This window comes from Mizuhopecten yessoensis, unplaced genomic scaffold (assembly GCF_002113885.1).
Source record: "Mizuhopecten yessoensis strain PY_sf001 unplaced genomic scaffold, ASM211388v2 scaffold6683, whole genome shotgun sequence".
In the NCBI taxonomy this organism is placed as follows: domain Eukaryota; kingdom Metazoa; phylum Mollusca; class Bivalvia; order Pectinida; family Pectinidae; genus Mizuhopecten; species Mizuhopecten yessoensis.
In genome coordinates, this window is record NW_018406672.1 from 1,574,581 (window position 1) to 1,587,664 (window position 13,084).

Here is a 13,084-nt window from a genome sequence, read left to right on the forward strand (position 1 = left end):
GTTTTATAATTTGTCTTCAGTTCACACATGTTTAACTTTCGAGTTGGCTTTTGAAATAACGGAAGTTTAAAACATCTACCGTGTTTTGATATAGCAATGTACATATATCAGGAATATGTCAAAACATGATTCTGATTTGATTTTATATTTTCCTGTTATGTATTGATTTGAGCAGCAACACTTCCCTGCGTTGATAAAGATATATGCGACATAATCTTTAGCATAATGAAGGAATACAAATATGGCAAGATTATAATCAGCTGAACGATTATACAAAAATGCCTTAAATATCTTAAGATGTTCACCTTTTTTCTTCTAAAATTACATCATATCAATCTGGAGTGAAGAAATTNATATCCACAGAATAACTCGAACAGTACTTATTAATTGATATACAGGTGGTTTTTTAAAAAAAAAAAATGTTATCATTATCTTTCTGCGTCTTATATATAATATACATTTGCCATAATTAAGTGCATACATTGTATTTCAATACAAGTTCAATTGTTTTGCTTCCTTTATTTTATAAATAATTATCATTATATAAAAAGAAAATAGGATATCGATTATTTTCATGGTCATATTGACGATGTAAAGTACTGGTATTTGCTTTGATCTAATCTTCTTACAAATATCTCATTTTTGCTATATCAAAGAGTTTATTTGTACCTGAGAAAGTGGTGAATAGTGAGTGGTGTATGGGATGGAATGTTCAACAACACAAGGACATAACACTGTGTGTTAAGCCATTGTCCTCCCATTACTACACCTACCACGACAGTAGTCTATTTCAGAATGTTACTCCCTTCAAATACGAGCAACAACAAAAGTTGGGCACGAAAATCCTGTAAGCATGTCTCGGTGAGAACGTTAATAATAATAAACAAATAAACATCTTGACTATCATTTAACTAATAAACCTGTGTCTACCCGACGGTTCTATGAAGATGAACGTGTTAGTGGGGACATATACTAGTGGAAAGTACAGTTCGCACCTGTGTATTGACTTTTATATTTAAATGGCTTAAGTAGTTTCTACTAGACAAGAAAACATTATGTTAATTCTTTATCTCCTGTGAGGCAATAAATAGCCAAATATTTGTGAGAGCATATTTTGGATAGGGTGCTGGGAGGTAAGTGATAAATGGTATATATGGTATGCTTAGCTATCCCTGTATGAAATACCACTTCAACAAAGCCTAAAGCTGTGTATCGCCTATCCGACTGATAACCTTGTGCCACCGCGGACTCTTGAGGACTCCAACCTATCCCGGCCGGGTCACTTTATAAATAACTACCGGTACGACCACTTTAACGCTAATACTTGTTTTTAATTTGATGGTATTTAGACAATACCTTTTAGGGAAACACTTATGTATTATCAGAGTTTGAGTCGAGTGTAAAATTCAAAACGGAAGTGACAGGTTTTTTTATTCCAATTTTTATTTATTTTCTATTTGAAAAAGTTCGTTAGTGTGTTTTTGCCTCATATCCATCAATAAATATCTTTGATTCAGTAACATAATGTTGCATCGACATTCATTGAATGATACGACAAATAATGAAATTTACGTATAGTATTAATATATTTTATATTTCTATATTTTGTATTAACAAATAAAAATGCACTAACATAATTATCAACATTATTTTTCATCTTTAAATATCTTTCCTGTTTGCAAATATTACACGGATAAAATCACATACCAATAACAAATCAGACTAATGAACAAGGAATTTCTCATTTTCTGGCACAAAGCAACAAGTTGGGAATTTAGTAATATTATGAAACGATTATACATCAATATCATTTTGCAAAACTACAGCATGTACGCATTAACAATAACAGATTTGTCAAGTAGCAGTACTATACTTAATAAATTGATAAAAACTATTTTTTATATCAAACTTTCTTATAAAAGTTTTTAAACTATGAATCATCCGCATTTAAGGCCAATCTTTCAGGTCAAAATAAACCAAAACGGATTTACAACCGGCTTCCTACGGTAGAAAGTTTGTGTTAGTCATATCTAAAAGATAAGTAAAACCAACACTGTGTTGGTTCAATTTTAACATGTTAATACTCAATGAATACTGTGGCAGTTTTGCCCGTGTCCAAATCAAGTGTTATCGCGTGGTTCTTTCAGACTAGCTTTAAGATACAATACTACAGTGTACAGTGATTGATGGTTGTCCCCACCGCCCCGGACAAATTCTCCTATATCCAGGATCGGTAAATTTGTCGTTTGATAAGACTCAAAACTCTATTTACAAAATTACATTTCACTTACCAATAGAAAATTGCATAAAATGTTATACTTATAATATGAAGAGTGGGGAAGTAAATTTCACGAAGTTATCGAACATTTCAAAAAAATAATCTTTATGTTAATAATCATCATAGATTATTAACATTGTGTTATATTTTTAAATATTGATCACGTGATAATTGGTATGTGACAAAAATTATTTAAGCGCAGGTGAAAGTGATCGATTTCTTCATATAACAGGCTGAATTATTTGAAATCTACAACGATCAGCGTTGTTGATAATCAGTTCATGTAACAATTCGTGATCGGGGAAAAAGGTCAGACCAGGTGGGCTATACTAGGCGAGGATGGAATGTCTCTGACGGGGTACTTGTCCAAAGGTAAGTTTCATATTCGTTCGCTTTAAACATGACTTCAAGCACCTGCTCCTACAGAGTTTACATTCTTCTCACTTCCATAGCAGTTATTCGTTGAGATATACAGCGCAATGGTTTCGACAGTTCTGAAGATAACGGTAAATAACAGGTTTATCGTATGGTAGGTGCCTCTTCGGAGAATGAACCTCCACGCTAAATGTCACCGAGGAGAAGTATATGTGATCTACCCACAAGCCTCTTTATCTGTATTTCACAAGTATCATCGACAACGAACTGCTATTGACAGGTGAGTTCAAAGGTTATATAATCTAAGTGTCTCAGTAAAACGACTTGACGCTTCCTAAAGCAATAATACCTAAAACATGCTCAGTCACTATCTTGTTGGTTGAATGTCAGTTTGACCTAGTAAATGTGTCTCAAAACCGGTAAGAAGTCGTCGAGATTTTGATGGTGTGTGTAGTTTGAACGATCCACCATCCAGAGACACCATGTGGAATGATGACCCCCTCATCATGTGACCAGCATGCACTAGGGTCTGTGGCCTCATGCGAGTGACAGTGATGAATTCGTAAATAGCAATATACCGACTGTTAAGCAATATCTTTGATTATTCCAGGTCATTAATTGAAGATGGAAGGACATAACGCATACTACCCGCAGCAAATGTATACCAGGGACAGCTATGGAGTTATGGTGACTATTCCCGGAACATATCCCAACACCCAGCCTCCAGCTTGTGTCTACCAAAGGAATTCACACGATGGATCCTATGGGGGCCAGACTATGACAGTAGTAGAATCAGGGCTACATGGTGAGACCCCTAATAACATTAACCACCAACTGTCCCCTCAAGGGATGCCGGTGAATGTCCAAGGACATACCCAACAAACCAACCCTACTCCAGCCCATATGCACAATTCGCATCTAATCAGCTCACCTTCTCTTCAACCCTCTGCCAGTCTGCCTCCTCCTGCACACACCCAAACGGCCCCACCCCCTGTGTCCTCCATGTCAGGTCCCGGGGGTGACAGTTCCCCTGATTCCATCAACAATAACAACAATCAACAACAATCACAGCTTCAGTTCCCATGGATGAAAACAACGAAATCTCACGCCCATCAATGGAAAGCGCAGTGGCCAGGTAAGCCTATTTATTAATTTTTAAAAAATGAAAATACTTTTTGTCTTCACAAGTCAATTAACTTTCAATTCATATATATATATTTCTAAAATTGTAGGTAATCTGAACATTAATAATTAGAATGCGTTTAAAAAAATATCTAAATTTGTCATTCTGTTAATTTTGTCTATGGAATTACCTACCTGAATGAAACAATTGATTTTTAAGTCCAAATGGAATATTCCGAATGTACATTGAAATGACGAAAGTCCAACATTGTTTTGGTATATAGAACGACGTTTTGAAATTAAAAAGCAAACTGATAATATAAGCATCCTTCAGATCGCTTCTGAAGTACAAGTTATCAAACTTTGTTATTTCTAAGAATTCACGTTTATTTCTGTACTTCCTTGGTCTTTCGAGACAAGTCCAACAAGACACTCGCTACGTGTGCCTAGCTTATGTATAAAACACCTTATTTATACGGGGTGCCTTTCTACAAATAATAAATTATTGCAATTACGCTTTTGCAATTTTATCGTCTTCTGTAATTTATCTCGAATTGATAGCTTTCTCATCTCAAATAAAAATTTATCAGAGAATGAAAATTAGAAGGACTTGCAATTCCGGTAGCCAAGCTAAACTCACTGATACAGAAGGAGCTATCAGGGCCGACTCGTGATAAATAATGGCTTCGCTAGACGTGGAATGCTTTCATCTTGTTTCATTACCATTAATCCACATTTGAAAAATTACAGTTAACTGGCTAAGGAAGTAGAGAAGAACCGTCGATATATTGTATGTACGTTCCGTTCTGTCTGGTAGTTCACGTGTAGCGAGGAGAGTAGCGAAGATGATCAGGAAATTATTTGTTGGATTTCTTGTGTGGGTTTCCTGTTGTCAGTTGTACTGAAAGTTAGCAGTACGCTTAGTTATATATGTGATATAATTTTTAATCACGATTTATCACTTATGTTCATAAACAGGTAAGGATACCTTATAATGTGGTTTGTTTCCATTTTAAATTTTGAATTAATGTTCAGCAATCAAATATGATTAATAATATATTTGATTAGTGACGAAATTAAATTGAACCAAGGACGCTTCTCTCGTAGAGAAAAAGATAATGATAATGAATTTCCAAAGCAAAGTATAAAATGAATTAGATGAATGTTTCGCATATTATTCTCTTGAAAATTTAAATTTGTATAAGTTTCGTCATCAAAAAATATAAATTCTAAGATATTTAGTTGTTCAAATATAAATCTGTATTGATATACGAGTGAAAAACACCATAGATAATGGAATGGATTTAATAGACAATACAAATGTTGACATATTGGTTTGAAGACAAGGTCAAACGATGATGTACCAAATAGTTTATTTAATGTATTTACGTCATTACTACAGAAATAAGTTATAAGAAATAAAGTAAATAACGATGGGAACTTAAATTTAAACTGAAAACATTACAATAACTCTATTTGTATTAAACATAATGATAATAAATGAACAAATCATGTTTTCTTGGTAGTTTTAAATCCATGTAACGATTCTTAATGAAAATCGTCATATTGAGAACTGACACAAATGTAATGGATATCTGATTATATTGAACTCATTTATCTGAATGTAAAACTTTTTTTTTAAATATTTTAAATAGATGACACTTGAATAATTACTCTTAATTCGCATAGAAAACATACCGTATTTTAATGATACATTTTTATTATTTATTTCCCAACATGTTAAAATGTTCAGTAATGTTCCTTCACAAGTAAATATGTAATTAAATAGTGTACATGGGTCGATTAAACATACTGATATAGTTTATCAGGGGGAAAGTCAAATAAAACAGCGAAGATTTTATAAAACGTTATATTTGTATATGGATGGTACTTAGTTTTTGCAATCCTGTTTTAACATAATTAAGCATTCAATTTCATTGTTGGCTGAGATCAAGCATGCATATTACATATGTTAAACAATAAGATATACTCAAGCAATGGCAGTTGGTCGTGTTCATGTAGGAAATGTTTGTAATGAAAAGGCGTGTACTAGGTCTAAATAGAATAGGTCGTTTTCGTGCAGGAAATGTTAATTTATGAAAAGGCATTATAGTTCCCTTCATAAGTTGACATACTAATATATATCACGAGGTTTTTCCTTGCACATACATATACTAAAAGTATGGAATTGAAGTCGACATTCATGCCATACTTTTTATACATAGAAATGTATCATATTGTGGTTTGATGTTTAAACAAATGGTTATGTCATTTTGAACTTTATTAATGAAAGGAAATAAACATTTAAACTGAACAACCTAATTCACAATTCAGCAGATTTGAAATGTCATAAATTAATGTATAAGATGGTCACTTGGTCAATGATACCCAAACTGCTGATGTGACGTCATGCAAGATCTTACTATACGACTTCAATAACTGCTGTCGTTATGCCAATTTGCGATTTAAAAAAATAATAGTACTGATATTTGACAACAAAGCATCAAAATCAATATCATTGCAAGGTTGTCTTTCTAAATGACCAATAAACCGGTAAAGAACTTAAATATATCTCAAATGATTTTACTATCTAAATCATGTTTTACAGTTTTTACCATAATCAGATAATTTCAACAATATAAGTTATCGATTGAAATAGTGAACATTCTATTATATAGTATTAATCATATTATTTACATTGAACATAACCACCATTTTTTCTATTGGGTGTATTCTGAGGCGTATGTTTTGTATTTTATTATACACAAAATTAATAAATAGATGAGTTAGAACATGTATAATAAAAGACATCGGAAAAGGGCTATAAAAGGGTGTTCGTTTAAGTACAGTGCAATGAAATTAAATACGTTTGGAACAATTTTACCATTTATGCATATGTTATTTTAAAGTTGTAATACGTTAAGAAGAAATTAATGGTTTTGAAATCACCAAAATTATAACATATTATTACTTGAACATAGCATTGTTCAAAATGAATTTTTAAACGTGCTTTATAACAGTTTTAAATAGAATAAATTATTTAGTATCTTGATGATCTATTCATTAAGGTTTCGAAGTGAACTATATAATAACAAATACTCGTACTGGTACGTATATAAAATGCCAATACAGCACGTATATTGTAAACATGATAACAACAGTAGGTTTATCAAAAACAAGTTTATAAACAACATGTTTATAAAAGAAATAGCAAACAAATACGGTCATTGAAACGTTGTCAAAACAGTGTCAAAGCAAAAATAAAAATAAACAGTACGTTTATATAAATATGAAAACAGTGTGTTCATTGAAAACATTATCAAAATTGTGCTTCTGTTGTTTCAAAAATATATGATGAAATCAGCACTTTGATCGAAAACATGATCGAAACTGTAGGGTCGATTTGATTGCATACTGATTGAAAACCGCTTGGTTTTTGTTGTCATCGTTGTAATTTTAGTATCATAGTAGCGTTTTGGATGGTGTATCAGTGATTAATATGATGCATCAGTCTGTGAAGTAATTCATCAGTATTTTGGATAAGAGACCCGTCTCTGTGGTGATCAACTGTGAACATGATTATTAAAATGTAATCATAAAAGTTGATTGCTGGTTGTGATTGATCCATGATTCTAAACTTAATCATGATCTGTGAAGGTTGGTCAATGTTTTTGATGTTTTGTCAGTGTGTTTGAAATATAAGTCCGTAACTAATATCGTTAATTAGTGTTTGTGATAATAGATAAGTATACTTGATGATCGATTAAGGTTTCAGATCATCAATCAGTGCATATTATAGACTAATGTCTGTGATAAAAGAAACAGTAAGTGCAACTATATATCAGTGTTTTTGATATTGAGAAATTGATTTCGGGTCAGTGTCTAACTGTTTGGTGAATGGTAAATTATTTATCATTAATCAGTGATGGTATCATAAAGCAAAGCAAGTGCTGAAAAATCAGTGTTTTTATTCAAAATCTGGAATTTTTAACCATAAATCAAAGCTTGTATTAAGAAATTAGCTGTGATAACCAGACATTTGCATTTGTGATAAGAAATCTGGATCTTTATTTAGAAATCAGCTTTTGCAATCCTAAATTAGCTTCTATGATAAGCAATAATTTCTTGTAATCAGTATTCGTAATGAGATATCCAGAAATCAGTAAATGATCAGACATCAGCGTTTGCGATCAGAAATCAGTAAATGATCAGAAATCAGTAAATGTTCAGACATAAGCGTTTGTGATCAGAAATCAGGGTTAAACATCATATATCAGCGATTATTATCATAAAAACAACTGTTTGTTATCAGATTCAGTGTTTGTAACCAGAAATCAGTGTATATGAACAGACATCTCAAAGTCTGTGACCAGATTCAGTGTTTCTGGACATGAGTCTGTGTGACCATTGGTCAGTGCCTGTGGTGATAAATGACTTCCTGTAATCATAACGCCGTATTTGTGATATTTGTGACCATAAACCAGTGTTAGGAGTTATATTGCAGTTAGTCGAATGATGGGTTGGTATGTACTTTGTTTACATCTGTGTCCATGGTGATGGATTCAAGTTTGTGTGACAATCAGTGTTTAAAATGATTCATCAGACCTAATGATTACTAATTGATGTCCATCGTGATCGCTTTGAATAAGTTTTATTAGCGTTTACGATGACTGGTCATTTTATGATGACAGATCAGTTTGTAATCATTATTCAGTGTTCAGGATATTTCATTACTGCTTGTTTTAATTATCTAGCATACTTGGTGATCCATTATTGTTTGCAATGGTTGATCAATGCTTGAGAGATATTCAAAACATTATTGAAATTTATCAATATTTGTTACCATACGTTGACAGACACGCCTAAGTGAAAGTGTTTTCCCATATCTTTATGAGGTAAAAGGCGTGTCATCTCTTTTAAAATACATTTACTAGAAATTAAGTAAGGGAGCACTTTTTTAATCATTTAGCTTGTGAATGCAGAAACCAACACAATACAAGTATTTTACTCTATAGTATGGCCATTTAGAACACATCAGTGAAGCACTAAATGTAAAAAAATTGAAATCCATTTCTAAAGTCTTCTGGAAGATATATATAAATACAAAAACAAAATAGGAAAGAAGCTTATATTAACCCTTCTAACGTTACACATTTACAATATTTTACTACAACAGGCACTTTTTCTAAAATTACTGATATTACTTAATGTAAACCAAACAATCAAACTCTGCAACATTGATATGCAAATGGCTTTCATACATGTACATCTCTAACATATTGTCTTGGAATCAGTTGACGATAGGTTGTGTTTTGTATTCTACAAATTGTTAACGTTGAATACATCTTGACAATCTTACTTACAATCAGCAACATTAATCCATCGGCTCTGTTAAGTATATTTATTATTTCGTGTGCAATACGTACTTTACCACTAAAACATGTGGTGCAGGAAATGGAGTGCCAAAACTCGATTACAGCATTAAACACTATATTAGCCTCGTTATCACACGTTGTTGATCTTTATACCTATATGGACAATACTGGTTCAGCCAATATATGTTGCTACTAAATTCTGAGGTTTTCATAAATAATAATAATAATAATAATTCAAGGTTCTTATATATCAGAACTTAGTTCGTAAGTCGTCTCAAAGCGGTTCACAAATTATTATCCCTGGTTATAGGGCTTTTACAACCAGCCAATATCTTTCTCAACTCCCTGGGGAGCATACAGCCAGTGCTGCCATTTCGGCGTTCACAGCTGGCATTCTACAATTCTAGCACTGCCCAACCACGTACTCATTTACAGTTGAGTAGACTGAAACAAGCGGAGTAAAGTATCTTGCTCAAAGATACAACACAGTGCCGTGCCGTGACTCGAACCCCAACCCTTCGGTCACGAGCTCGGCGTCCTACCACTAGACTGCCGTGCCTCCTATCTCATTCCATTATCTCATTTAAGATGGCTATCAATGTCATCTCCGTTACTTATGAAATTCAGCATTGTCGTTATGTCATCCTAGACCAATTCTTTAAGAAATGTTCTTTCATTTTTTTTACCTAAAACTTTCGTTTATGTGTATATCACCACCTTTAACGGGTGACAACATGATGGATTCTACATGAAATGCAAAAAACACCTTTCCAGGGCATTTTGTTGGCCTCCACATTGGTGTTTATGCTGATGATGATTTTTGGGGTTTAACCGCTCCTGTTATTGTCCTTTTTGCGGTTTCATGCTCAGAGGTTGTCTTTGTGTGCTTATACTGGGAATTGTTTTACATAAAATGCCTTTATCTCATTAGGTTTAAACTGTTGTATACAAATAGTACCGGCTTCATTTTCTCATAAAGTCTAAACTATTGTATACAACTTGTATCAGTTCCATGATCTCATTAGGTCTAAACTGTTGTATACAACTTGTATCAGTTCCATTAACTCAGTAGGTCTACACTGTTGTATAGTATACAACCTGTTTAAGTTCCATTGTCTCATTAAGTCTACACTGTTGCATACAACTTGTATCAGTTCCAGTCTAAACTGTTGTATAGAACTTGTATCAGTTCCATTATCTCATTAAGTCTTAACTGTTATATATAACTTGTATCAGTTCCATTATCTCATTAAGTATAAACTGTTGTATAGAACTTGTTAAAGTTCCATTAACTCATTAGGTCTTCACTGTTGTATATAACTTGTATCAGTTCCATTATCTCAGTAAGTCTAAACTGTTGTATATAACTTGTATCAGTTCCATTATCTCATTAAGTCTACACTGTTGTATACAACTTGTATCAGTTCCATTAACTCATTAGGTCTACACTGTTGTATACAACTTGTTTAAGTTCCATTATCTCATTAGGTATAAACTGTTGCATACAACTTGTATCAGTTCCAGTCTAAACTGTTGTATACAACTTGTATCAGTTCCAGTCTAAACGGTTGTCTACAACTTGTATCAGTTCCAGTCTAAACTGTTGTATACAACTTGTACCAGTTCCAGTCTAAACTGTTGCATACAACTTGTAGTAGTTCCTGTCTAAACTGTTGTATACAACTTGTATCAGTTCCATTATCTCATTAAGTCTAAACTGTTGTATACAACTTGTATCAGTTCCATTAACTCATTAGGTCTACACTGTTGTATAGTATACAACCTGTTTAAGTTCCATTGTCTCATTAGGTCTACACTGTTGTATACAATAATAAAGCCAGTTGTGTTAACGACGTATTCTGAAGCAAACAATGCTTTTCATGAGTATTACGTCAATATCACTGTTTGACACAGGTTTTATTATCCATTATTAGGTTTTTTTACTTAATACTGTTTTGAGGAACACAGTATAATTTCAAAGCATTTATATTATCTATCAAAGCATGTTGCACTTCATTTTGGTTGTCTTAATTGTCTCGAACACACACACACACAAACACACACAAACACACACACACACACATGTGACTGTATCTGTACAATTTGGTAATAGATGTTGTTTGCATAAATGAATTGCACTGTATCATAAAGCTGTTTCGTCCTTCTAGGACTCATTTGTGACCAGACACTGGCGCCGTATGACGTCAGGAATCAAACACCTTGCATTTCCATACAATGGGACCTATGGAATCTTGATATAGATTTACTTTTATCGGTGTAAAGAAAGTTATACATCATAGTTGATGTTTATGAATTTTACTGCGTAAGCTGCGTGAATAAAAAGTTGGTAAAGAGTGTTATGATAAATATTGAACTATCATGTTTGTTGTCACACTTTTCGCCTCTTCAATGTGTTTTCGAGGCAAATATTCTATAAACCAAATAGCTTTAGGAATATTGTAGAACTTGTCAAAACAATCATTTAAGTTGCTGCGAGTTATTTCTTTAACCAGAATGGTTGTCTTATCAGGGTTTTTTAAACCGTTACCAAATTATGTTTTTCTATATGCTGCTATATGCGTAGATAATATGTTCATGGACATGCAACATTGTATCATATCTTGACTCTGAAAAGTCAAAAAAAAAAACGCTACACACTAAACATGTAGTTTTTATTCTTCCAAAATGCAATAACATGTGTTTCTATGGTGTTGGGTCATATTTGAGACAATGCTGTGTGCAAGCGTCACAGTGGAAATGTAATATAACAGCGGCCTATACCGGGGGCTGCTAACCTCCATACCCTGTACCTGTCAAACTTGTCCAATAAATCACTCGCTTTAATTCTATTTCTGCGGCACTGTCTATCAGAACATTATTCCCAAATCAAAAGTCCCCTGCTTCCCTCGCCGTAACCAGGATACATTCTACAAACTGCTCGGAGGCTTGCTGGTTCTATGGCAATGCTAATTTATCACTATCTGATATAGCGGTTTGCGTGTATACTGTTGACGGCCTCCAATACTGGCCCTGTCAAGCCCTCTTAACAACGTCCATCTCTCCGGTATTCTTTTCATATTCAAATGTAATATCTGATCAGGCTAGATTAACGTCCTGCACATGCGCACAGTTGCTGTTTATTGCTTCTAGCTGCCATTTTTGTCCCGGACATACCGTATTAATTTGTATGGTTATTTTTGTAATATATGGTATTTATGATTAACAATGCATGATTTTGTTATTTATTGGTGAACTACTCGCCGAGTTACATCTTCTCTTGTGTTATTGGGTTATTGTTATATTTTAGTATGATGGCATTCAATCAACCATAAAATGATATTTGGACCCAAACAAAATTTAGAATAATGACAACAACGTTTATCCTGTACAGGAGATAATGATATCTGTCGTATAAGGTTGGTATACCATGAATCGTCTTATCTGAGTACTGTTTCATTGCATTGATACGTTGTAAACATTACCAGTCTATAACTTTGAAATGTCTGGAAATCAAATTTTAAAATAAAGTATTCGTAAGTAGCATATCATATTTCATTTTCTTCTACAACAGGCCAGTCCCCCCAAAAAAAAGGTTATTGTGGGAGTATAACTGCTTTATTCAGAAAGATGATTTTAACATAAGCTTTAAAGATAAAGGGTTGGGCAGTTTGACAGTACCTTATGATTTTCCAAAGAAAACGCCTATTTTGATCTGTCCCTGTGTGGAATGTGAAACGCCAAACCTTTGCACCAGGATTCCATCAGAAATACAAAAGAGCAACTGTTACATACACAATAATCTTATGAATGTCTCACTGTCAATATAAGATAAAGATCATCATCTACTGCAAGATTTCATTTTGACTAGTACACTTCTAAATTTTGAAATTTATAAACTTAGGGGTTTTACGCTCTTTCACTGCTGTTTCAACAG

At 33.2% G+C, this 13,084-nt stretch overlaps 1 protein-coding gene across 1 annotated transcript in view; it reads left to right on the forward strand.

Moving 5' to 3' along the window:
* The first annotated feature begins 2,863 nt into the window (after positions 1-2,863).
* LOC110452400 (pancreas/duodenum homeobox protein 1-like) overlaps positions 2,864-13,084 on the forward strand; it is a 42,997-nt gene continuing 32,776 nt past the window's right edge. Inside the window, exons 1-2 of the mRNA XM_021500902.1 lie at positions 2,864-2,933; positions 3,264-3,788. Of these exons, the coding sequence (XP_021356577.1) occupies positions 3,278-3,788 (511 nt within the window). The 5' untranslated portion in view covers positions 2,864-2,933; positions 3,264-3,277. The remainder of the gene's footprint in view (positions 2,934-3,263; positions 3,789-13,084) is intronic.